This window comes from Pleurodeles waltl, chromosome 3_1 (genome assembly GCF_031143425.1).
Source record: "Pleurodeles waltl isolate 20211129_DDA chromosome 3_1, aPleWal1.hap1.20221129, whole genome shotgun sequence".
Classification (NCBI taxonomy): Eukaryota; Metazoa; Chordata; class Amphibia; order Caudata; family Salamandridae; genus Pleurodeles; species Pleurodeles waltl.
Genome location: NC_090440.1, coordinates 684,039,941 through 684,067,882, shown reverse-complemented (window position 1 = coordinate 684,067,882; position 27,942 = coordinate 684,039,941). Strand labels below are relative to the sequence as shown.

General features: G+C 44.4%; 1 protein-coding gene across 4 annotated transcripts in view; it reads left to right on the top strand.

Moving 5' to 3' along the window:
- Window positions 1-27,942, top strand: part of COL16A1 (collagen type XVI alpha 1 chain) — a 717,464-nt gene that overhangs the window by 599,148 nt on the left and 90,374 nt on the right. For all 4 annotated transcript variants that reach the window (XM_069223294.1, XM_069223295.1, XM_069223297.1 and 1 more), the window contains one exon: window positions 3,447-3,509. In XM_069223294.1, coding sequence (XP_069079395.1) covers window positions 3,447-3,509 — 63 coding nt within the window. The remainder of the gene's footprint in view (window positions 1-3,446; window positions 3,510-27,942) is intronic.

The window sequence follows — 27,942 nt, the reverse complement described above, 5'->3', positions numbered from 1 at the left end:
ATCTGGCTCCTGAAATCCTAGAATTCGGGCACTTACAACTTACCCAAGAATGTATGGAAGTCATAAAACAAGCAAGAAGGCCATCCACCAGGCACTGCTATGCAAGTAAATGGAAGAGGTTTGTTTGCTACTGCCATATTAATCAAATACAACCATTACACACAACTCCAGAACATGTAGTGGGTTACTTGCTTCACTTACAAAAATCTAACCTAGCTTTCTCTTCCATTAAGATTCACCTTGCAGCAATATCTGCATACCTGCAGACTACCTATTCAACTTCCCTATATAAAATACCAGTCATTAAAGCATTCATGGAGGGCCTTAGGAGAATTATACCACCAAGAACACTACCTGTTCCTTCATGGAACCTAAATGTTGTCCTAACTAGACTTATGGGTCCACCTTTTGAACCCATGCACTCCTGCGACATACAGTTCCTAACCTGGAAGGTGGCATTTCTCATCGCCATTACTTCCCTGAGAAGAGTAAGCGAGATTCAGGCGTTTACTATACAGGAACCTTTTATACAACTACACAAAAATAAAGTCGTCCTAAGGACCAATCCTAAATTTTTGCCAAAGGTTATTTCACCGTTCCATCTAAATCAAACAGTGGAACTTCCGGTGTTCTTTCCACAGCCAGATACCGTAGCTGAAAGGGCACTACATACATTAGATGTCAAAAGAGCATTAATGTATTACATTGACAGAACAAAGAACATCAGAAAGACTAAACAACTCTTTATTGCATTTCAAAAACCTCATGCAGGAAACCCAATTTCAAAACAAGGTATAGCCAGATGGATAGTTAAATGCATCCAAATCTGCTACCTTAAAGCTAAACGACAGCTGCCCATTACACCAAGGGCACACTCAACCAGAAAGAAAGGTGCTACCATGGCCTTTCTAGGAAACATCCCAATGCAAGAAATATGTAAGGCAGCCACATGGTCTACGCCTCACACATTCACCAAGCACTACTGTGTAGACGTGTTATCCGCACAACAAGCCACAGTAGGTCAAGCTGTATTAAGGACATTATTTCAGACTACTTCCACTCCTACAGGCTGATCCACCGCTTTTGGGGAAATAACTGCTTACTAGTCTATTGCAGAACATGCGTATCTACAGCGACAGATGCCATCGAACTGAAAATGTCACTTACCCAGTGTACATCTGTTCGTGGCATCAGTCGCAGTAGATTCGCATGTGCCCACCCGCCTCCCCGGGAGCCTGTAGCAGTTTGGAAGTTACCTTCAATTATTTATATATGTATCATCTCAACCTTAAATAAGTGCATACTTAGTCACTCCATTGCATGGGCACTATTACTACAATTCAACTCCTACCTCACCCTCTGCGGGGAAAAACAATCGAGGATGGAGTCGACGCCCATGCGCAATGGAGACAAAAGGAGGAGTCACTCGGTCCCGTGACTCGAAAGACTTCTTCGAAGAAAAACAACTTGTAACACTCCGGCCCAACACCAGATGGCGAGCTATTGCAGAACATGCGAATCTACTGCGACTGATGCCACGAACAGATGTACACTGGGTAAGTGACATTTTCAATTTGTGGGCTCCATGTGTGACCAAATTGTGTGCTCTTGAACGATTTTCATTATACTGTGTTCTGCTACTGCCAATGTGCTCAAAGACTGAACCTACTTAGGATCAGGCCAAACAGTGTCAGTAAGTGTGCAACAGGAAAACTAGATCAGAAGCCAATGCATAATGAATACTACCCTAGTGAAGATAGAACCTATTCTCAAGGACTGCTCACTGAAATGTTTAGCTTTGCATTGCAATCTTGGTTATCCTACTTGGCAAAATTGTTTGATCTTGGGCACACCATGTTCTCCCTATAGCTTTTGGCCAATGTGTGCAATTATGTGAGATCTTCAAAACAGACTAAATACAGGAAGTGAACAATGGGGCATGTACCAATACAAGCATCAGCTCAGTTTTCATCGAAACATGATTATGATTTAATCATATTGTCATTGTTCAGTGGGAGTAATTGACAGATAACAAGTACCTTGACTACCGACATATGCTATGCATATTCATACATTGTGGTCAAGGCCATTTGAATTAGGTGACAATGGATGGACAAATTATCCAGCAGGGCTGACTAAATTATGTGTCAAAGAAAGGCAAATCAGGGGACAATCAGGCATCACTTCTTTCCTTTAGTAAACAGCTCTGTCAAGCAGGATAGTATATAGTATAATTATTATGTACATGCCTCGCTAAGAAGTACTTCAAGTTTCAAGACAAGAGACCTTAAAAAGAGATGCAACATTATTTGTGAAACCTGTAAAGCCTCAGTGTCCTTTTGAAATAAATACAGTTTTGAGAATAGAATCTGAAGTAGGGATCATTCTACCACCCTGTTTAAATTTTACTGAAATAATCCAGATTTTTGTTTCCTACCGCATGCAAAAGACCTTCCCCCTTTCCATCAAATGGGGACGTTCTCATTCTATAGGAAACATCTTCATCTCTTTAAATGGCTGATTAGAGCGATCTGCAGACAAAGACGAACAGTCCTTATATATAAAGTGCCTCATTCAAGTTGCTCTTGGTGTGTCACAATTTTAATATTTTCCATCTGTTTGGGATAGAAATAATTTTGTTGTTAAATGTTGGAAATTATGCAGGAGATATTTAATTGTGCAGCAAGTAAGGTGCATTTGTATTTTTGTGTTTTTCCATTTCTTCCAATTATGGTTAGATTAAATATGTGTGGAAATACCAGCTTTCCATGCATCCCAAAATGATGGAAAATGAGCTAAAAAATACCTGAAGTATTTATTAACTTGGTCTAACTGTTTGCTTCACAAAGAGTCCTCTAATGTTTAATCTATGGGGTCTGATTGGCCATAAACTCAATCTGGCTTATATAAAAGCTATAGATGTTGGGCCACTTACCTGTTGGTTCAGGGCCGCATCACTGCAGTTGCTCACTATCACTCTGAAAGTAAACATGTTCCCAAAGCAAGACCCATGAAAGAGATCTTCTATACTGTAGGCCTTACCCTCCAGACACCATGTCAACAAATTCTACCTCTCACAAGCCCCTTTGCACAGCTCTTTTTCAGACTGTCAGTGCTGAGCTAACCCTCTGGGCCTTCGTGAGTAGAATAATCTATCTCCTCAAGTAATTTTGAAAGTTTAGTATCATGTGATAAATAAACAGCAGGCCATCTAGGTGCAGTACACCTCCAACGTAGAAGACTTCTGCAGAAATCAGGAATGTTTGTCACCTCAAGTAGACTCTTTCCTTACCTCATGCATGCTATCAATGGTAAGATTCTGTAGTGTGGAGGAACTGTGTTAAGAGGAATGAGAAATGTAGAATCAAGATCTACAACCACATGTTGATTAAAGTGTCTCAAATAGGTTATGTTGTACTCACACTTCAAATGTTCTTTCATTCTAGGGCCCCCCTGGCTTCCCAGGAAAAGCTGGAGTTTCAGGCCCTCCTGGATCTCCTGGTGAGAAGGTGAGTACTAAAATAGTGGTCTAAAAGGTCTAAAGGAGGAAGTATGATGGAACGGTTTGTAATTAAACATGCTTCTTCTGTACCAGATGTTCCAAGTTCCAATTTTCTGTTGAGGTGTATTCTAATCTGTACAACCAAGATTCATAAATGTTCTTAAACTAGCCCTCTTTGTAACCTCAGCACAACTAACTGAATTAGCAGGGTGACTGCTAGCTTTTCAGTGGGAAAGGCCCTTGCCTCGGATGGGCTCACTGCAGAGTTAACTTTTTTAAAGAATAAAGGTGATTTTGGCCCCTTACTTAATGGAAAATGGTAGTCTACCTCCACCCACCAGAGAGGCAGTGGTCCATTTCCTCCTTAAACTGGGTAAAGATGATACACAGTATCAGGCTTACCAATCTTTATCAGTACTTAACATGGGCAATAAAATTCTAGCTAAACAGTGACTACTAAACCTATCTATACATAAAATTGGCTGTCCTTGAATGGCCTGGGTACAACACCAGCAGAGCACTGTCACATAATCTACTAACATTATTTGCAATAATGCAACAGATATATCCAGAGGTTGAGGCACTTTTGGCTTTTTACATGTCTAGGCCAGGTATTTTACAAGAATCACTTGGATAGGGTATGCATGAAGAATTCTATATCATAGAGTTTCTCAATTAGTAGGGGCACCAATCAGGAATGCTCACTGTCAACTTTCCTGTTTGCCCATTTGATTGAGCTTCTGGCCTGAAGACTCAGGCATTATCTCTAACAAACAGGTTTAGAATTCCCTACCAGAAGAATGTTGCTGTTGCTTTATGCTGACAAAATTCTGCTATTTGTTCGAAACTACTCTGTCAATTTGTCCCTCTTGATAAGGGAGCTCAATAGGTTTGTTGAATCGTCTGGTCTTAAAATAAATTGGGAAAAATTTGACTTATTTCCCGTTACTCACAATACGGCTCAACGTAAGCTGGAGTACCCCCTGACATAGTTCCCTAACTCAATCTAATATTTAGGAATTCCGGTCCAGTGAGTTAAAGACATGGTGACCTGCAACAATTATGGACCAGTACTTGAAAAGCTATATAATCAAGTGGAGAGATTGATTTAGGTGCCATAGTCAACCTTCCTATTCCAATGACTTTTCTCTGTTCCACTCTTTTGAGCAACTGATAATGATTGGGAAGCAATCCACAATTAAGTGGCACTTAACAAATACTTACAAAACCAACGGCAAATGGAGGCCTGTGTTGCCTGACTTTGAAAGCTATTATTTAGCGGCTCAAGTACATTTTGTGGCCTGAGCTGCCAAACTATGGGGATTATCGTTTCCCCATTTAATAATAGAGAAGGATCAGTTAAAATTATGCACCTTTCTTCCATCTTAAGTAGATCACAGCCTAGGCCATCTTCCGAGATCCATACAATCCCCTTTACCCACTGGGCATTGTGATCATTGACTCGAAAAGCAGGACATGCTGTGCTTTACTTGCCTGCAATGGTAATGGCAAATAACCCATTGTTCTAGCTCACGTTTGAATCTACTGTGATGGCAGCCCTTGTCATTTATTCCCTGTGAGTGAGTTCTTAACAAAGGCCATGCACAGCAGGAGATTGCCCTCTAAGGCGTTGGGTATGGTAATAAGATCTAATGTTATGTTAAAAAAAGAACTGAAATTCACTATAAAATCCACAAGTTAAAATGACATTATAGTTAGGTATGGTAATAATATCTAACTTTACATTTTTTTAAAAAACAGAAGTTTAATGAAGGAAACCAAAGATTAAAGTGACTGCATTTAGGTGAAAAAACCCTGAAAATCACCAGTTATAGTTTACTGTGCTAACTCTAACTTGCGCCCCTTTCATCCTCTGTTTATGTGTTCACATATCACGTCACTCATGACATGTTCAATGATATCATTGATGACATCCTTTAAGACATCTCAAATGACATTATTGATTACTTAACTGAAGATATCACTGTTGACATCACCAAACCTACCTCTTTTCAAACTACTCTATATACTAGTACTTCATTTCAGATATAAAATTAAGTACTAAATAGTGCAGAATTATGTAAACCATAAATTACTCTTCACATACACAAGAATCCTTAGATGAACCAAGGTCCTCCTAGACACAGCCTTTGCTCTATACTGAATACTTTTTGGATAGGTAACCTCATGTGGGCAATCAACGAGAACCAAGTCTGTAAGTGTGCATGCCATCAGTGATAAATTTCAGTGTATTTTTTAGTTTAAAACGTGAAGTAATGACTGACACTTCCATGTAATTATTCGGTGAATATCTAGGGTTTTATTAACGTAAAGTTAGATATTATTACCATACCTAACTATAATGTCACTTTAACCTTTGTTTTTTTTCAGTAAAAAAACAAAACAAATATACTCTGCATATTCTGCATAACCTGGCTGTTCGTCCAACTCTAAGTTGGGTGGGCAGACCAAGAGTTTGGCAGACAGGGTACTATATTGTTTTTGCGACTGAGTACCCTGTCCACCAAACTCTAAATCAGACCCTTATTTGCTTTTCTTCTGGAGAACAGATGAAATGGGTGGTGTGCTGACCTTCTCCAGAATTCTTGGAAAGAATCAATCTCTAAATTGCACCAACCTTGCACCTCCTTGAAACCACTGTTTAGGGTGAAATTGGTAGACTATGAGAAAGGTAGAAGTAAAGCTAAGGAAAATGTACTTCCTAGCAGCCATGAATTTCTGCACGTAATTTCATAAGCTACATGGTGCTATATTTTCATTTTTCTTATGCCCAAAGCAGATGATCAGGCTGTGGATTTTTGGTGTCCTGCCCCTCATGTCATTCCCGCCATAAGGACTTCATCACTCACTGTTTCCTTCCTTGAACTTCAGGACATTGTCCTATTTGCTGTGCCACTGTGCTCTGTTCGAGGTGACTGCTCTGTGCCAGTGCAATTTGCACTAAGAAACACATGAGACTAGTGGACTGCTTCTTTCTTTAAAGCTACAGTGGGATTCCATCTCCCACTACATGTTTTTATCTCAAGTATTCCAGAGAATCTCTTGTGATCTTTGCCGACCTATGCTCACTTGCAGACACTAAATTACCCTCAGTAATGCACAGGTTCAACAAAGCCTTTCAATTTCTGCTATATAAGATGTCAACCTGGCTGTACTCTATTTGCCACCTGGCCTCCAGAATGCCTTGCCAAACATTAGAATATGTGATCTCTGCATTGGAGCTTCACGATGTCGGTACACGACTGTGGCCAGACCTGTGAGTATCTCTGCATAGCTCAAAGCTAACCACAGATACCACCCCATGGAAATTGTGAAACAGGACTTGTATGAAGTCTACCTTTTCTGTGTGCTCACACCATGTTTTTAAAACTTTTGTGGAAACCTATATTTTTGCTGGCGTTTGACCTTTAACCTTGCTAACGTGTGGTTAAGTGCACGTGCTTCCCCTTTAAATATGGTTGAATTGACATATTTCTAATTGGTATATTTTCTTACCTGATAGTGCTTAATGTATGGTAGTAAGTCTACCCTGGGCCTGTAAGTTAAATGTCACTAGGGAACTGCAGCACATATTGTGCCTTTCACTACAGTGATAGTGTAAAACAGTAGTCTGACTGTGGCAGGTTAAAAACTGCAATGCAACCTGCCAAAAGAATGGAGGCAACAAAGAAGGTGCAAAGGGAAGCTTTTACCCTAATAAGCTGAATAAGGTAACAACAACCCCACCAAAGTCCAGTAAGACACCTTCAACATCAAAGCACTTGACAAGGGAAGGAGAACAGAGGCACAGACAGCCACATGGGTCCAAACTCAGGGGCACCAATGAAGGTATGCCTTTGGGACCCTCATCGACATCAGGAGATTATTGGAAAAGGGAAGAAGAAGGAGACTAAGAACAAGAAGCTACTGACTACTAAAAGAAAAATTCTGTTGATGCTTGAAACTAAGCAACAAGCACTCAAGGTCCAACATGAGAAGTGATGGATCAAAGCCAAAATGGAAGCACCTTAATCAAGGACCAAGAGCCACAGGAGGAAGGCTAGCCAGACCTTGATGCTGACTCATCAGAGGAAGGCATGGACATGTATCCTTTGAGACCTTCGACACTGGGTGACCTGGCAGTTTACAACACTTGTGAGGAAAGCTGTGGACACCTACGGGGTGCACCTCGAAGAGGAGCATGCCCAATCATACTATGTCCTAAATTCACTCTTGCCATCACACAAGAAGAACCCTTACCTGCAGATAATCCCAAGCATTCCTGACAAAATAAGCAGGCTTTTTGAGAACCAGCTTCCCCGAAGGCAGTGACTCCTCTAGTCAAGAAAAATACAGTCACTCCTCCCAGGAGCCCATCTTCATCAAGAGGAACATGATTGCAAACTCAAACTCAGTCATAGACACCATAGCCAAAAAGAGAGGAAATGCCCCCATTTCACCAGGGCCACAAACAGATGAGGACAGTAAGTGGATGGATATGGTGGGCAGGAAGATAGAGCGGCCACCACCTAAGTGAGATTCATCAATTCCAATGCACTCCTAAATTGCTGTGATCACCAGCAGTGGGAGGAAATTGAGCAAATCATGCAGCACCCTCCCGGGGACTACAAGTAAAGGGCAAAACAATTGTGAAGGAGGGGAAGACCACCTCCTGCTACAAATTGGCCCTCAAGATAGCAGCTATGGCCAGCAGACAAATGTGCACAGAACAACTGTGAAAAGTCACACCTGGCTGTGAGTCTCAAGGGTCGAGCCCGAGGTGCAAGCCTCATTCATCAACATGTCTTTCAGAGGTGATGCCCTCTTTGGGCCAGCAATAGACAAGGTCCTACAGCAAATAAAGAAAAACAAAACAATACAGGAAATGGAGGCACTTCATTTTCAAGGGTTTTCAAGAAGGGGCCATAACATTCAGGAGGCCACCAGCCAGAAGAGATTTTCAGCATGTAACCACACACTCATCATTTGGCTAGTCATATATTGCATTGAGTTGCTCAAAAAGCCGACCATTGTACCACCAAGAGAAAAGATTTACTGCAGAGAGGAGTTACTCCCATTACAGCAAGAAGTAACAGCACTCCTACTAAAGTAAACAATAGGAAAGGATCCCCAAGACTGAGCTCAAACAAGAGGTCTGGTCAGGTTACTTGCTAGTACCAAAGCCAAAGCAGTCTTTATGGGCAACGTTAGACCTCAGAGAACTAAACACGTGCATGAGAACGTGGGGTGCATGGTTTGGCGCCAGGAAAGATGGCCTTGTTTTAACTCGGCTTAGCTACCGTACTAGCAATCATCGCACCTTCAACATGAAATCTAACACCCAGCGATGGCAGACGCTGCCCACAAAAACAAGTAATGCTCCTGGAGATGCAGGGCCAGGCAGAAGCATCTGAGCACAGGGAGAAAGTGCTTTTTGGAGACTCAGGGCAGCGGACGTGTGGTCTGTGGCCTGGTGGCGCATGCAAGAGGAGCTGTGAAGTTGTGTCTATGCTGTGGAGGCCCTGAGGTGAGCATTGCTGACCTAAGAGTGTGGATGAGAGCCAAAAAAGGTAGAGAGCCAGGCCAGCTACCAAGGAACCATACGAGGCGGTGGCACACTGAGCCACGCGGAGCTCGACCACATGGGTTGTGACAGGGGAGCTCTTCCCAGAGCTGTGGCGGCTGCAGTAAATGCTCCAGTGACATCGAGAAGCGATGGGTGGCACCAAAGCCTCAGAGCACCTGGGAGTAGGAAAAGTGCTCCAACAGTGCAAACACCCCCGTGATGCCTAACATTGGAAATGGTGAGGTAGGTTTTGTTAACTGTGGTTCTCCGCTCCAACACTGTCTTCGAACATCTTGCCGTAGAGTGACGTGGCGGATAGGCCCGAAGATTCTGATGCACTCAACAATTTTAAATACACAGCTTGGTGCCCAGTTGACTCCGGATAGAGGCCAGCCTGCCTGAAGGACATACAACAGGTGGGAGCCATGGGGTGAAGAGGGCCTCTGGCTGAGCGGAATCCAGATCAAGGCTGTCACACGCTAGTAGGCTCATTTTTGAGGATGTCAATGTTTCCTACCTGGTGGGGGTCTCCCACTTCATCCTGCAACCCTGCCCTCATGAACAGAGGGCTTCTGAGGACATACTATAGGGTTGGTGAGGCGCTAGCAAGGACCCTGCTGGTTATTAACGTGTACAGCCTGCCAGGGAGGGAGAGAGTGAATCGCTTTCTACAAATACAGCACCCATGGCGAACACCACAAACTGAGTAATGAGACATAGTTAGTGGTCGTGGCATGAAACAAACACAACTTAAAATGGATGAATATGTGATTGCTGTGACGGGCCACTGAAAGAAGAGGATGGTGGGCCTCACCGCCAGGAGAGGTGAACCCCAGCCAGGAACCCCCTGCTGAGTGAAATCATAATGGCAATCAGGGACTTGAAGGGCCTGATTGAACCCGAGATTGATGCCGTCACAGAGGATGTCACCCACCTCGAAGCTGACCACAAAAAAACTCTCGTACAAAGTATCCATGGCCAAAACCAATATTACCTCCTTGCAAACCACCAGAGCACTTAAGGGAAAAATACAACGCCTTGAAAAGAATCATACTCTTATGGCAGCAAGGCTTGAAGTGTGGAGCTGTTCCAAGAGGAACTTATTACTCGAACACTCCAACTGAAAATACTCTCCAAATTCTTTATGATCAAAAGACACACAGGTGGCGATCCCACCCCCAAAGCCTGGGGCCCCATCAAGGACTATCATTGCGAGAGTGTTCAATCACAGGGACCGTGATGAGATCCTACAGGCAGCTAGAATGCAAGATGTCAAATACAAGAATGCCTTGATTCATTATTTCACAGACTTCACATTAAGAGTACAGAGACAACAAAGCAGCTTCATGGAACTTAGAAAGGTACTACAAACAATGGAATTGAAATATATGAAATATATGATGCTATTTCCGGGTAAACTTCGAGTCATTGCTGAGGGGAAGGCCTGGCACTTCACAACACAGATACCCGTTTGCCTCCACCCAATGCCATGAGACCTTTACAGGTGAGCAGTCATGCTTTATAGGAATCCTGGTTGATTGATTTATTGATTGACTGGCTAGAAGGCTGGTGTAACCAAGGAGGACAGCGGTGAAATAGGTGCAAGAAACAGATGCTGATGGGGCGAGTTGAGCACCACTAATGCGGAACACCGAGATGATAGGCTGAGCCAAGAATAAATGTAAGCTGGTGGTGGACACATGCACAGGGCAACGTACGCGCAGGTGGGAAAATCTCTTGACTTCCTGGGCTTGGCTGGATGCAAGACTGATTTTATGTACACTCCGGGGGTGAAGAGTGCAACACTCTATGATGAGAGTCTGGGGGAGCCAAGTCCCAAACAATTAGTCATCCATGGCTTGCAAAACGTGGGTCACAGTAGTCTAATTATGTTGTTACTGGGTTGACAGGCATTCTGCGTATTGGGTAAGTGGGTAATTTTAAGCCTGCTTTCTAGAGGGGCTGTGAGGGGGAAGTGTGGTTATTCTACAATTATGGTTTATGGAAGTTTGCAGATGTTACTTTTCAATTGGCTAACAATGCAGTTATATCTGAGGCAGATGAAGGATGTTCAAAGGACTTACTATGGCGAGCAATAAGGGACATTCAAATGCGACCTTGTTGTTAAAGTTGTCTCATGAGAATTAGTCCAATGTATTGACGTGGAATGTAAATTGACTGGGGAGTAAAACCAAGAGGACGATGATATTGCAATACCTAATGAGGCACTCCCCTGACATAATACTATAAGAGACACACCTCAAGGGAAATAAATATAGACAGGTATGGGTTTACACTATCAGCCCAGTCAAGCTACACAGTGGATTGGAGAGGAAGGGGTATCATGTTTAAAAAACTCTGCCCTTCACTTTACACCGTATGTGATGCGATCCCTCTGACATGTATGTGGCTCTGTCTGGCACCTGGGAGGGTCTTGTCTTGAACATTTGCTTGGTATATATCCCACTCCAATTACATAAACAAACACTGGTTGTCCTTGGCATGCTAGATTTGGATATCCCGCCTGGCATCCTAATTATGGGAGGGGACATGAATGCTGTAATTAATCCTGCAGTAGACGGCTCGGCTGAGAAGACTAACTCCCTGTTGGCATTCATGGAGGCTCTTGGGCTGGAGGACCACCGGTGTGATCATAATCGTGTTACTGACTGTCAACACTTACTGGTCTGGGTAACAGAAAGCAGGCTCTGGCAGAAACAAACATGAACAAGGCTGAGAAACGGGGAGCAGAGTCTGACTGGAAAAAGCAGGAACAGCACTGGGTAAACAGAGAGCAGGTTCAGGCATAATCAGGACTGTGACTACTTCTCAGTGGCACATAACAGCTTCTCCAGACTGGACTACCTCTTCACACAACACCTGCATGCACATAGATTTCAAAATGCAGTGCATAAGACGTGTGGTGTCGCCAATCATTCTCCCGTAGGGGTGACATTCCATGGCTGGATGACCTGTGGGGATGTAATACCAGGGGTTGAACCATGATAACTGGAGGAGAAAGACCTGAGAGATAAACTTAGGGAAGTAACCAAACATCACTTTCAGGAAAATGTGGGCATGGTGAACTCTGCTTGTGATGTGTGGGAGGCCTACAAGATAGTGATCAGTGGACAGGCACTGTCCATGATTGTGGGCAACAAGAGGAATACGTGAGCTTCCTTAAACATGCTTGAACAAGATATTGAGCGCCGTCTTCTCACTCAGGGTGACTCAGACCTCAAATACCAGCTATGCCTTAAGCAATAAGAGTTTTGGTAAGTGGCCAAATAGGCAACTCAGGCGCACATTCTGGCCACCGAACATCCAACATGGGTACTAAGGTGGGTAAATTGCTATAGTGGTTGGAGGAGAGAGGCCTGAGCAGAAACTGGGTTCTTGAGGTACACAATCACACAGGTGAAGTTAGAAGAAGCACCACAGGAATCACGGATTCTTTTGTAAGTTACTTTGAAGAGATGTACACTTCCACCTCCACTATGACACACAGGGACTGCACAGCCCCTGTCAACCTCAGACCAGGCAACTCTTGACAGTGATCTTACGGCAGATGAAATAGTTAAAGCGTTGTGAAGCCTACAGTCGGGGAAAGGGGTGGGTTTAAATGGACTCCCTGTCTAACTATACAAAGGAGTGGCCAGTAAGATAGTCAAACACCTTCTAGGGATGTTCTGGGAGGCTCTAGAGCTGGGAGATTTACCAAGAGATCAATGTATGGCAATCTCAGTAATGATCCCCGAGAAGAAAAAACATCAACTGATTGTGCGTCCTACAGGCTCCTCCCCTTGCTTAACATTGAGGCCAAAATTCTGAACAAAGTCTTGGTAGCCAGGCTCTGTAGATTCACCACCACAGTGATTCACCCGGATCAGTCTTGATTCATGCTGCATAGGAGGACCAGAACCAGCTTGAGTTGCCTATATGGCATGCTTCATATGACTAAAGATGCTGACAGTGACCCAGAGGTGATAATGTCATTAGATAAGGGAATGGCATTCCATAGTCTAGAATGGAAGTACTTGTTTGCAGTCCCTGAACATCTCAGCTTCGGCCTGAAATACTGTGGCTGTGTCACGCTCCTATATTCTAGGTCCATGGCAAGAGAAAGGGTCAACAATACACTGGTGCGGTCTTTCGAACTTCAGAAGGGAACACATCAGGGTTGCCTGCTGTCACCACTGATTTCTGCACTGGCCCTTGAATCATTGGCTGCCTGGATGCGTCAGGACCCCTTAATACATGGTATCACTGCCCAGAGGGGATGGTAGGAATGCATGTCATTATATGTGTCATTATATGTGGACAATTTGCTGCCATACCGCTTGCAGCCCACCTTGTCAATTGACAGAGTGCTACAGATATTCTACATTTTTGGGGACCATGTTGGCTATTAATTAGGATAAATCCACTAGGGGTAAGATTGCCAGTCTTGGCCTCGAGGAACAGCATCCCCTTAGCAACGGAGGGCTTCACCTATTTAGGCATCTATATTATTTGGGAGGGTGCAGAGTTTCTGAGAAAGAACCTAAATGACCTCTTGGCCCAGTTCCATTATGACGTCAGTTACTGGAGGTCCCTGCAGCTGTATGATGGGCAAAGCTGACCTATATAAGATAATGGCATTGCTTTTATTTCTATATGACCTTCAAAACACATCATTCCCGATAACATGGGGCTTCTTCTGCGGCATAGACCATGAGGTTCGTCTGCTCCTTTGGAATAGTGATGGGTCCCGGATTGCTCTCTATAAGCTCCAAAAGAGGCGATTTGAGGGTGGCCTTACCGTCCCAGATCTCCTTAAATACTACTGGGCAGCCCAATTAACAGTGATAAATAGCTGGGTCTTAGCAGACCAACAGGAACCAGGAACCAGTGCTATGGGTTGATAGAGATGTAATGGGACCAAGCAGAAACCCGGCGCTATTATACAGGCCTGGACAAAGAGATACTCTCCAAACCCACAAACAGATGGTTGTTGAATTGTGGTCAGAGGCAACAAAATTTCTAGGATGAGCCAGGAAAGTGGCTAAACAGACCCCAGTGTGAGACTGTGACCTAGTTGCGGAAGCAGGGGCATTAAAGGAGTTTTCCAGGCTCTTGGGCATACACAGTCTTGCACACCTAATAAGTGGATTCACTCTCCTGATGTTTGAGGCACTATAGAGTGAATACAGCCTGGCAGATATATGGCGGATTATCAATACCTACAGATAGTGTATGCATTTATGACCCATATATCAGAAGGGGAGTAACTACCAGAATTAACGCCAATGGAAGATAGACTTTTCCTATAGCCAGTGCAGGAAAATGCCATCTCCCTTATAAATAAGGCTCTGAGTTTTCCATTTTTACAGATTTTTACCAATAAATACAGACTGAAAAATGTGTTTTCTGTCTGTATTTATTTAAAAAAATGGAAAAATACAGAAAATTGTGCTTCTTCTGAGTGGCTCTCCATGATGTTCTTCATGAATTCCAGGTCAATAGCTGAGCAGATAGGAAGCATGGGGATCTAAAAACCAGGATGAGCTTTCCTTAAATACAGGCATTAGTTAGCACATATTTGTATATACTGCTGTTTCTACATGTTGGTGTGGTGTTTTGTTATATTTGGCTTCTTGATTTGCTAAAACATGACAGGCATCAAAGGATGAGTGCATGTTTATCAGTTAAATAATTGTGGAAATATTTTATGACTGTTTATTCTCAAAACACAAAAAAAATATAGATAAGTACCAATAAGATGGCAAAAAAATATATATGGATAAATACAGGTGGAAATGTAATGAAAATAAATACCATAAAACCAGAAGCCCTACCTATAAAAAGTTCTTAAACAAGCCTCCAGATGCTCTGGGTGGGTTGCGAGACAAGTGAAATATGGACCTGGGTGAACTAGACAAAGACGAGTGGACAGTGGCTCTCCAGCGGCCTCAAGTCATTACAATATGTACAAAGTTTTGGTCGGTAAGGCTCTGTGTTCTACATAGATCCTATTACACTAGAATGTTACTTCATAGGATGAGGAAGGAAAGCCCCCCCTTTGCTTGAGAGGCTGTAGCCAAAAGGGCACCTTTATTCATACCTTATGGACCTTATCTGCTATAGAGACATACTAGGAGGAGGTAACACAGGTGATGTCTCTGGTCGGAAACCTGAGGGTTCTGACAGAGGGCAAATGGCTCCTCCTTCAGATACACAGGGAACTTACCAGGCCAAAATACACAAAGCTGTGGTTGCTGGTGGTAACTAGCATGGCAAAGCGGAATGTGGCACTAACATGGGGATCCATTGTGCCTCCAGTGGATGCCAACTGGGAAAAGGATATAGACTGGTATCACCAGTCTGGGTTGGTGGTCTACCAAAGTAGGGGGTGCCTCAAAAAATAGGAAAAAGGAGCTGCAATGAGTATCGCAGACATGGGGATTTCTAGGCACAGATGCCCTGGTTAGACGGGTGGGACTTTATATATATGTCAGTCTCTATGGCTCCAGGTTCCCAAAGGTAGTCAAACTAAACAGTATTTTATCAATTACTAAGCCTCTCTTGTGTAGTTGACAACTGTATTGTGATTTGATGTATACTTTTGAAAATTAAATAAAGTGTTCTTTAAAAAAAAAAAAGAACTCAGAATTTACAGGAGGTCATTATATTTTGGAAATGACTACATGGCCACGGTAGACCTAACGGACCTTACCTGCACATACTAATTAATCACAGCCATAAGATGTACTTTGAGTTCTTAGTGGACAAGGTAAACTACTGAGTCAAGTGTTACTTTTTGACATGGAGTCTGCAGCAAGGATTTTTTACAAAGTGTCGGTCTGCAGTGGCCCACACACTTTGGGAGAGAAGAGATACATGTTTACCCCTATTATCTGGTGATTAGCTCACAAGACCAATGTCAAGAGAAGAGTCACATAGTAAAGTCACATAGTAATGCCAACAAAATACATGCAGGGGTTCATGGCAAATAGACAATTCCTTCCCTGTTCCAGGACAGGAGGTAGTGCTTCTGAGGGCTGCGCTAAATTCAGAGAGGACAAGGACATACCCAATTCCTAGGTGAATCTTGGCATAGAAGGGCCAGACTTTCTCTAACAAAATGAGCAGTCTACAATGAGATTGTTAAAGAAACTGTGAAGGGAGCAATGTCATCTTGCATACCAATAATACTCATCCCACACTCCAGATGGCATATGTACCCAATTCAGAAATGGTTACAGAGCAAATGGTCACAGACCACAGGGAGTTGGAAGGATCTAGTTGTTCTCACAGAGTGGTTTCAGAGATACAATGGTAGAGCACAGATCATATTACCATGAGGAGACCCTTCAAATTGCCAACCCCAGCATTGACCATTACCCCAGAAGCATCCCCACAGGACTGGGGCACACATGGTAAACCTCAACATCAGGTGCCTGTAGAGCCCAACGAAGGTGGTTAAGCACATGCACATAAATGTGTTGGATCTCAAGCCTGTTTTCCTAGCACTGAAGGCCTTTTATGCACAGGTAGAAGAAAAACAGTGCTGATGTAAATACAACCAAAATGTTCTATCTAAACAGACTGGGATGAACAAGCTTTTACCCTCTTTTCAAGATGGTGAAGGGCATGTGAAGGTAGACCATCTAAAGAAAAACAACTCTTGGGGCAGTACACCTAAAGGGCTTACAAAATGTACAGGTGGACAAGCTAAAAAGAAAGCAAATGCATCCCATGAATCAGAGCTAAAGCAACAGGAGCTAAATGATATTTTTCAGTGAGGCATGTCAGATATAGACATTCTCGTAACCCCAGAAAATGCAAAAAGCCAAGACTTCATATCCTGGTACCTACCCTACTGGTCCAAGAGGAACTCCTATTGATAGAGTGATCAGGGACATTTGTGTACTGATTTCCCCTACTGCCATTAATTCCGACGGTAGTAGAAAAATACAAACAGTGAACCATGACTCTTCTCCTAATAGCTCTGCAACGGTGATACAGGTTTGTTTCTCAGAACCAGAGGAGATCTCACTGGAAGCAATTATATGTCTCCCAGCAGTTCAAGCTCCACTCACAGTGCAGAATGGATAAGTCTATCACCTAGAGAAGACCAGAATCAGTTTGGAGTCGTGGCTCCTGAGTACCTAGAATATGGGCTCCTCGACCTCTAGCGAAGAACCATGAAAATCCTCAGGGATGATAGGAGAACAAGTACACGGAGGTGCTACACTCCAACATAGATGAGATATATCCACTGGTTCGAGAAACTTGGACTCTTGAATAAAAGAAGTAAGGGCAACACAGTTATCACATACCTAACTCCATTGCTGGATAAAACTTAAGTTCTGCATTACTCAATGTTCACCTGTCCACCTTTGTAGTGTACACTGAGGCACTTTCAGGCAAAAGCTTCTTTAGCAAATCAGCCATATCAAGATTCCTAGAAGGAGCAAGGAGGGTGGCACCAACCATGTTAGCTCCCATGCCTATGTGAAATAGTGCTCCCTCAGCTAATGAAAGAACCTTTGGAAAACATGCACACAGCCGATCTACAATTTCTAACTTTTAAGACTGCCTTCTTAGTAGTTATCACATCACTGTGTAGAGTCAGTGAGTTACAAGCACTCACCACTCAGTAACCATACTTACAAACACAGAATGACCAAGTGGTCATGAAGACATCCTCAAAATTTCTTCCTACAGTGGTGTCCAAATTTCCCCATAATCAACTATACACCTATGAGCGTTCTTTCAACAACCAAAAACACAAGCTGACAGAGCCTTGCACATGCTAGATATCCTGATAGCAGTAATGTACTACCTCCATGAAACAAAGCATGTAAGAAAGGGAAATCAGTTTTGTTTCTTTTGCACCAACAAGCAAGCACATGCCAGTGTTCAAGGGGACCACTGCACAGTGGATAGCATAATCAATTCAAACATGCTACAGGAAGGCAGAAGTGACACTGGAGAAGAAACCAAAGGCACATTCCACAAGAAAGAATGAAGCAATACTAGACTTTCTGGCAAAACTCTCCATCCACGACTTAGGTATTGAAGCTACCTGGTCTCCATACACACCTTCACTAAACATTATTGTGTAGTGCAATCAAATAAATTAAGATGTTCTGGTGGCATAGAAAGTGTTACAACAGCTGTCTGCAAACAAAGATTTATTCTTCCCCTGCATCCCGAGGAGTCGAATACTGCAAAAACAAATCAATGCACAGCATGTGAATCCAGAAAAGATTAATGCTGCAAAATGATATGGTTACTTTGCTGTAGGAGTAGATTACAGCTGGAAGACTTTACTGGATTCACACTTGACACTACCTCCTCCCTGGAACCATGAAGAATGCAACACATAGAGAAGAAAGTTGAAAGAACTGCAAGCTGCAAATGGAACAATAAATCTGAACATGATGACCACACACAGAAACTTCGGTGCACGTCTGATGTCACAGGGAGAAGGATACACCATCAAATGGTGGTTGATGATGATGGCCATATCAAAAATAAGAAGAATGAAAAGACACAATCTTAGACCCAAACACCAGCTGACTGAATAATGAATTGCGGGTGAATCCAGAAAGTTATTCAAGCTGCAAAGCTACTCCACAGATAATTAACCATTTTATTTCCAGTCTAAGACTATTGTGCCACGCTGTATCTTAATCATCAATCACCACCTGCTGCATTGATGTAGACCTCATCTCAAGCATGTTACCTACATGTGAGAAACAGGATTCAGGAACTAACAAACTAGTAAAAGCACTAAGTAGATAATGGAGACTCAGGAATTAAGTCAGTGTGCACTAGAATTCTGAGTAGTTCCCCTGTGCCAGTTACCTTCTACTCTTTCCAAACCCTGTGCAGATTCAGTGACCCTTCACAGCATGTGCCTAGCCTTTCTGATGGACACTTATAACTGCAGATTCCTCACCTTTAAAATATCCCTAAGCATCAAACTTGTTGTGGCAAATTTTTTAGCATAGCCACTGTATACCAGTAGGTGGCATCATGAGGCTGCACATCGACTTATATTCACTCCACAAGTGATGGCTAGAACCTCATATGGACACCACCAAAACGCCCTGACTTCAGTACAGTTCTTTTGGCACTTTCGTATGCGGAAAGCTCCTACTTTTTACTTGTCAGTTGCCACGCCTTCCTGCAGATCAAGTGGCCCATAAAGCATTATCAATTTACTATACTCCCTTTTGGCTTCACTAGTGCCCCTCTGGTGGTCATAAAAGTGATATTGGTGGTTTCTGCTCCTCTTCAGAGGCCCAGAGTACCAGTTCCCCCTACAATGATGACTGGCTGTTGAAGCTGGGATTGCCACAGTCAGTTGTGGACCACCTCCAGACAATGTCGAACCTCTTTACATCACTGGGGTTCACAATCAACCTGTCAAAGCCACACCTGATTCCTTCACAGAGGCTCCCTTTCAACTGAGCCATCTTGGATAGGGTGCGCTTTAGGCCCTTCTCTCCAGATCAATTTGATCAGGGCGTTTGGGCTATGGTGTCAATGTTTCAGCCTCTGTACTGGGCCTCAGTGAGGATGGCTGTGTGGTTCTTGGTCTACTACCCTTCTGCATCCTTCTCGTCGATCATGCCAGATGGCACATGGGGGCTCTGCAATGAGGTCTCAGTCGGCCCAACACCAGGTGAACCTGTAAGACTCCATTTAGGTTTCAGATACTGCAAAATATGCAGTTGTGGCTGCTTGATAGCAGTTGGAACAGCAGCAGACCTCTCTCCATACCTCACCCAGAGGTAACAGCGGTGAAGGATGTATTGCTACTGGGCTGAGGTAGTCACTTGGGAGAGGTGGAGATCAGGGGACTCTGGTCTCCAGAAGAGTCCTGTCTTCACATAAATTTGCTGGAATTACAGTTGCAGTTGAAAGTTTTCCTAAAATTTATCAATGGAAGGCTGGTTATCCTCATGGACAACACCTCCTGATGTAGTATTGCAACACAGAGGGTGAGGTGGGGTCCTAGGCTCTGCACCAGAGGACTCTGCACCGCCAGAACTGGTTGAATTAGCAGGGCATCTCCCTGATAGTACACCACCTGACAGAATCTTTAAACTTCAGGATGGAGAAACTCAGGCAGCCACACATAGCAGATCGGCTACACCAAGAGATAGCGTAGAACATCTTACAACACTAGGGAAGCCCTGGCTTTATCTGTTCATGTTTGCAGAGAATGTGTAATGTCAACAATTTGTGAGAGAAAAGGCTGTCTCTCGTAGACACATTCTGTTTGGAGTGCAGCATGGGACTCCTGTAGGTCCCTTCCCGCCACTACCTTTTCTGCCTCTAGTTCTGAAGATCAGAAATAACTGGGTCAAGCCATGCTAGTGGCTCTGGATTGAGTTAGGAGAGTGTGGTACCCAGAACTTCTGGGCATGAGCATCTGCCCTCTGATCAGGCTGCCGCTTCGGGAGGATCTTCTGTCACAACAGCAAGACTGGGTCCTACACCCATGTCTACCCAATCTACACCTTAATGCATGGAGATTAAGCAGTGGCAGTTGACTGCATTCAATCTATCTTCTAAAGTAGTGGATGTCATCCTGGCGGCCAGGCACCCTTCAACAAAACCTTTTTATGCAGGACGATAGGACAAGTTTGAGGCCTGGTGTGGCCCACTTTACACAGAACCACTGCAGTCCAAACTGTTGGAAGTATTGTTGTTTGTTTTATTGTTGGCCTAATAAGGGCTTATTATGGTCACTAAAAGTTACCTGTCAGTCCTTTCGTCTTTTCTGTGGTTACTGGAAAAGCCAAGTTTGTTCAAATCACTTTTTGTGATGTGTTTCCTCAAAGGTTTGGTCCATATGTTTCCCCCACCACCTTTCGTGATGCCTCAGTGAGATGTTAAGCTGGTCCTTACTTTCCTTATGTGTACTATGGTTGAACCATTGCACAGCTGTCTCCTGTCTATATCACAAGCCCAACATTATTTTCTCCATCTCACCCCTCAAGAGAAGAGAAAGACGCTATTGTTTGGACACCAAAAAGCGCTGAGCTTTTACACCAATCATACTAAAGACCGTTGGGTGGACAGTTAGCTCTTTGTTGGGTCCTTTGGGGCAAAGGAAGGCAAGGCAGTACAAAAGCAGAAGCCGTCCAGGTGTATAGACCTCTGCATCAAAATCTGCTATGTGTTGGCTAAGAAGCTTAAGGGTTCACTCCACCAGAGCCGAGGCTGCTACCACTGCACTGAAATATATAATGCCAGTCCTGGATATTTGTGAAGATGCTATGTGGGCATCCATGCACATGCTCACAAAACACTATTGCCTTGACAGCCAGGTCTACTGGGAAGGATGTTTTTGCCATTTGATTCTGTGGGAACGTTTTGGTCTAAGTCATTCCACAGACCCTAGCAGGAAAGGTACTGCTTTGGTTTCTATGTCAAAGGTGAGCTATCTGCAGTTAAAAGTATACATCAGGAGAACATGAGGCCTGTTTAGAACCTTGGCGGAGGGGATTACTCTGTCACAAACGTGACGGAAATCCCATCAGCCATATTACAAGTTCCAATTTCTCTTATGTAATTTGTAAAACGGCGGGCAGGATATCCGTCACATTTATGATGGCGTAATCCCCTCCACCAAGGTCATAATCAGGCCCATGATCTTTACCTTTGCTAACACTGTTTTTGGTGGAAAATCCATATAACAGCAGATTCCTTACCATCAGTGCTTAATTTGTAAATAAAAAATACTCCGGTTCCCAAAGCCCTCTTCTTAAATACTCGGCTACTGCAATTAAATGTACGAACACGGAATACAGAGGCAGCGTAATGCTAAGGCCATCTTGGGCCTCTTTAATCCATTTACAGCCACTCCCTCCACTTCAGCTCACTCTGCAGCTTTCTGCTTTCTCCCATTGTGACACTTTTTCATTTTTCTCTTCCTCCGTCTTTTCCATGTGTGTCTTTTTCTCGCCTTAAATTGTTGAGGTAGAAAAATAAGTGCCGGCCCTCGAAAATAGGTGCTGGTACTCCACACCGGAACCAACAAGCACAAATTAAGCACTGCTTACCATCATTCCGTTTTGAGGAATGGACTCTTTTCTTTCTAAACGGGTCTTACAATAGACATCTACGAGCTGGTCCAAACAACTGGTCTTTGGGAGCAGACAGTTTTCAGAAATGAATGGACATCAGCTCACTTGGGTGGTGCCTGTATGTGGTTTCCAGTCATCAGTTCAAGGGCAAAGCGAAATCTTCACAAAGTCAAACAATGGTACCTGCTGTCACATAGGGGCTATGCTGAAAAATCTTCTGGATCCAGTCTGGTGTCTGGGGATATTATGAAGGTAGGCATCAGTGTTTTTTTTCAAATATATTTTATTAAGATTTTAGCTTACAGAATAACACAAGTTATGCACAGGAGACATCACAAACCTTAGTGCACATTGGAACATCTAAAACACATGAAGGACATAGACTGGAGAAGAGGGTGGGAGGGCCCCACCGAGGCCACATCGTACCGACTTCAGTCCACTCCCCTCAGCCAAAAATCTGTGATCCAGTCAGTAAGGGAGAACATCCCCTGGCGATTGGGAGCCTGTGTGGCGTCTAGCAATGTGGAGTGCCCCCATGTGGATGCTATGAATTGTTGTTTTGTTTTGTTGTATATGTCACATATCAGGAAGAGGTTATAGCCCTGGGAGAGCCCACCACCTCCCCAGCAGCTCAGGGGGTAGCCACTTGCTCACCATCCAATGCAGTGCATGCTAGCCGTTCGACCATATCCTTCCATTCCTCCAGGTCACTCTCAGCTTTATCATCATTGCACACCCGACGCAGTCTATTTTCTTCAGCCGTAGCCCACTCCATGCAGTCCCCCTTCCATGTCATCAACCCTGGTCTCTCAGAGCTGGCCCAGTGTATAGCCTTGCATCACCTTGCAAGTACCATTCCCAGCTGGGCAAACCTGTATCTGATTTTTCCCCCTTTATGGGTGAAGGTAGTAAGCTCAGGATACAGTGTTGTACTGAGGAGTCCACCCTATGTGCTGTTACCGTATCTAGTTCCAGTCTTACTTCTTCCCAAAATTTTCTGACTGGTGCACATTCCCATGCTACATGTCCGAACCCAGCCAGAGTTTTGTTGCATCTGGCACAGCAGGCCGGGTGCAACAGGTATGCTTCATGCAAGCTCAAGGTAAGCCCTGTGCATGAAGTAGAATTGCACAAGTTTAAAACAGGCGTTACTGGCCACTTCTCAAACCTGCAACAGGGTTCTGTGCCATTCCCCGTCTGCAAGGGGGGTCCCTAGTATATCATCCCAGGCTGCGCGATTACAAGTGAGGCTAGATTGTCTATCGCACTTCAGGGCCTTATCGGGCGGGAGATGATGCCCCTGGATGAACCAGGGTCTAGATGCATTTGCAGTACCGAAGATTGTCCCCGCTCATCCGGATTCAAGGTCCATATTCCTCGTACAGTGCGGGCCATACTCCAATACTGTATAAATTGCCACTTATAACATACTTGATAATGGAGTTCAACCTCTGCTGGCAACATAATGGCATCAATAAGGTACAGTTTGCCCACATTAATACAGCCACCTGTCATTCATGGAGTGAAATCCATGTCCTCTTGAAGGTGGCGAAACGGTAGCAACCAGCCAAGGTTATGGGGCATGCCGAAGGACAGTGCAGACTACCCTCCCCCAAACTTGTGTCACCTGTTCAACTATCAGCAGAACTGGCTTGGGTAGCCCCTCTCACTCATCAAGAGTTGTGGCAGCTGTTGTGTTCCCATGAACCCAGAGAGCTAGTCTTTGCCTCGCACCATAGTGTGGCGTATTGCAGTCTCCCCGAAAAGTAAAACGACTGAAGGTCAGGGAGTCCAAGGTCCCCCTGTTCCATATCTAATTTTAGGACTTCAAGCCGGACTCTGCTCTGTTTGCCCGCTCAGACCAATTTTACCAATATTTCATCTAGTTGTTTAAACACCAATGCAGGCAGAGTGCAAAACGAATGTTGCGTAAGGTAAAGACAGCATAGTAGTAGGATCATCTCACTCAGTGCCACTCTGCCCATAACATACAGTGGCAGCCCGTCCAGAACCTGACTGATTCATGTAAACCTGCAAGCACTCTACCCATATTAAGGATGTATTGCATTAGTGGGTCATGTGCTATCTGCAGCCCTAGATAGCGAAAGCTGGGTAACTCCCATGGGAGACCCACATTCGGCAGGTCCTCAGCATTAGTCCTAGCCGGTGTAGCTAGTTGAAACAGTATTGTTTTGCAGCAGTTTACCATGAGCCCTGACACCCTCCCAAAGTCCTCCATCACCTATAGCAGTCTTGGGACCAACTGCTGTGGGTCCCATACATATACTAATGTATCGTCCGCATACATTGACACAATGTGGGTCTGGTCTCCCACCTTTATCCCCCACTCTCTCATCTGTTCCCTAAGGTATACCACCAATGGTTCCATAGCCAGGGCAAATAGGAGCGGGAGAGTGGGCAGTCCTGTCGGGTGCCATGTTCGATATGGAGGATCTCCGAAACCTCTGCTCCCACCCACACCATTGGCCTGTGATACAATAGCCGCACCCAGTCCACAAAACCCTCGCCGAGTCCCATCCGCCGGAGTACCTCCCACAAATAGAACAAGGAGAGGGTGTCAAAGGCCTTTTCAATATCTAATGCTACAAGGGCAGCCTTCAGGGCTGAGGGCCCCGAGGCATGCATTACATGCAACATACGTCTCAGATTCATGTGTGTGACCCACCCTGGGATAAAACCGCATAGATCGTCAGGGACCAACCTCGTAATGACCTTGTTCAGTCGGATCACCTTGGCCAATAACTTACTGTCTACATTAAGCATTGATAATGGCCTATATGACCCGGGATCAATGGGGTCCTTTTCCGGCTTCGAGAGCATGATTATAATAGTACCTGAATTCCATTAGGGCCGCTTAGGGCGAGTTTAAGGGGTGGCGGACATTTCCTTTCAAGTAGCCAGGATAATAGATGACCCAATCTATCTCCCTCTCTATACATTTTCTGTCGGTAGTCTTTCCGAACATAGCGATCTAATCTATCCCAAATCTCTGCCACCTTTCTATGGAGTTCCGCAAGTGCTTTGTTCCCACTTTCGCCACCCATAAGCGTACCCTGCATTGCTGCGAGGCATCCCTTCTGCTGCTCCTAGCTCCTTTTCAAATTTCTTTCAGATACCATATGTTTTACTAAGGCTGACTCCCCTTGCCACCACCTTAAATGCCCCCCACTCTGTGCCCCTCAAGCCCGCTGTGTTCCAATTTGTGGTAAAGTACCCACCAAGAGCCTCCCTCATGTCTAAATCATATTCAATGTCATCTAGTACTCCCGGGCGTAGCCTCCAGAGGGGGACACTTGGTCTATCGCTCCGTAGTGTGCTCTCTAACATGAGTGGGGCGTGATCAGATAGAATGTGCACCTGGTAGCTTGCAGTCAGCGCATCTATGATTCTCTGATTAGTAAGTAGGAAATTATCTAGGTGACTATGCGCTCCATTAGTGGGAGAGTAGCATGAGTATTCCTGAAGTCTGGGGTGTAATTCCCTCCACATATCTATTACCTGTAATTTAGACATAGTTTTGCTCAACCCTGCTGTCACACAGGGCTTCGTGCCCATTCGCGGTGGGTGTCTGTCTCGCTGCCCATCTAAGATGCAGTTAAAATCTCCTGCCCATATCATAGGTAACCCCGTGTATAGTATTAGTTCAGTTGCAAGTGCAGAAAAAAATTCCCTGTCATCCGTATTAGAAGCATACACATTTACCAGGCATACTTCCATGCCATCCAGCAAACCATGCAGCAGCACATATCTCTCAGTGATATCAAACATGTGTCCCCTCAGCTGGAACAGGGTACACGGAGCCACTAATATAGACACTCCTCTGGCATATGAGTAATACGTAGAAGAACAGAGTTGTCCCTGCCATCCTTTTTGGAGTTTGTAGGCCTTGGTCCCTAGCACGTGTGTTTCGTGGAAGAACACTGTATTGGCACGTGTTCTCTTAAGGTATGTGTGAGTTCGATATCTTTTTATAAACATATTCAGGCCTCTCACATTCCAAGTAAGCATTTGAACTATATTAGCCATAACTCAATCGATACCCTGTTTTCCTCCATCCACGAGATTCATGTGTACACCCCTCTATCCACCTGTCATAGTGTTTTTCCTCCTGTGCATATTGTTGTTTAAAAACAGCAGCATAACAAACCCCTGGGTAAACAGTCTGAAACATAACTGATGTTTGCCCAACCCCCAGTGGAGCCCAACCCTGATAAAAAGCAACTCTAACATTTCTCCAGTCTAGCTGGGTATAATGGGTCACAAGGAGTAGACTCCCTACGTTGTGTACCTACAAGGGAAAGAGGTGGTCCACCTGTGTGTCCCACTCCTTCTCCCTTCGGACCCAGTGTACATTTAGGGTTTCCGCTGCATATCCCACACCCTAAAGAGAAGCAGGGGATACAGGGAAGTTGTAAACTGAATAACTCTAGCTGTAGCTTAACAGATTATGAACGTTAAGTGTAAGAGCAAAAATGAAAAATTGCAGATACTGTAGGTTGAGTAAGATCCCCCTTCTGTTTTCCTCTGGCCCCCTCTCTGACACCCCTGCCTAGATCCCCCTCCGTCCCGGCCCATATCCACCATCATACCTCTCTATTACCCAGTGCCATCAGCAAGGGAACCTAAGAGATAACAATCATAGATGCCTCTTGTATCCGTTTGCGGCAAGGGAGGCATTATTGAAATCAGTAGTAGACTGCTATATTATTAATTGTGTCTTCCCGTCCAGGCACAAACCCCTCCGTGGCTTTCTTTCTTACATGTAGTCACTTTGCTACTATCAGTGTTGTTGCCACTCCTCTGCTCTGCCTCCTTCTTTGACCACAAGATACTTCCCTGCTTGTCCGCTGTCTCCTCAAGCAACCCAGCACAAGTAACAGATTCAACCAGGGCCCTTGTCTCTTTCCTCTCCAGCCTCCGTGACTCAAGGTCCAAGGAGCCATCCAGGCGCACTACGATCCTCTCTGCGGAGGGGAGGAATTTTCTCCATCTCCCGATGTGCCTGCAAGGTCCCTGTGGGGACCTGTGGAGGTCCCTGTGGGACTGAAGCGCCAGCCCAAGGCACGGTGTCAAAAAGAAGTGCGTGCAGCCCTCGTGAAGTACCTTTAGTTTAGCCGGGTAAAGAAGCATATATTTCAGTCCAATGGTTTTTAGTTTTTGCTTCACTGCACTGTAGGACTGTCTCTGCCGCTGCACTGTTCTGGTATAATCTGGGAAGATCCTGAAAGTACAATTCTCATACTGTGGATTGCTTTGTGTTTGAACTACACACAGAATGTCATCTCGGTCCTTAGGATTGAGCAGTCATGCTATTATAGTGCATGGGGGCACCTCTGGTGGAGGAGGTGGGGTCAAAGACCTGTGGGCCTGTTCAATTGCAAAAAACTTAGAGAGGTTCACCATCAAGAGGGTTGACGCTATCCATTCTGCCAGAAATGCCTCCAGCCTGTTCACCTCTGAGAGAATCCCACAAACCTGAGATTGTTTCTACGGGATCTACCCTCTGTGTCATTTATGTGGGCCTCCAGTGCCTTTGAGTGGGCTTTAAGTGTTATCACCATGGCTCCGAGTTTTGCCATCTCATTGCGCGTTCCTTCACCTGATTTTCGGTCTCTGTCAATCTTTCGGCCTCCTTACGCAGGACAGCCCGGGGAAGATTAACATCTAGGCAATGGTGTCAATTTTCATTTGCACTGCTTGCCCTGTTGACTCTATGGCTGCTAATATTTCAGACATAGAGGGTCTGCAGGAGGCTGCACATC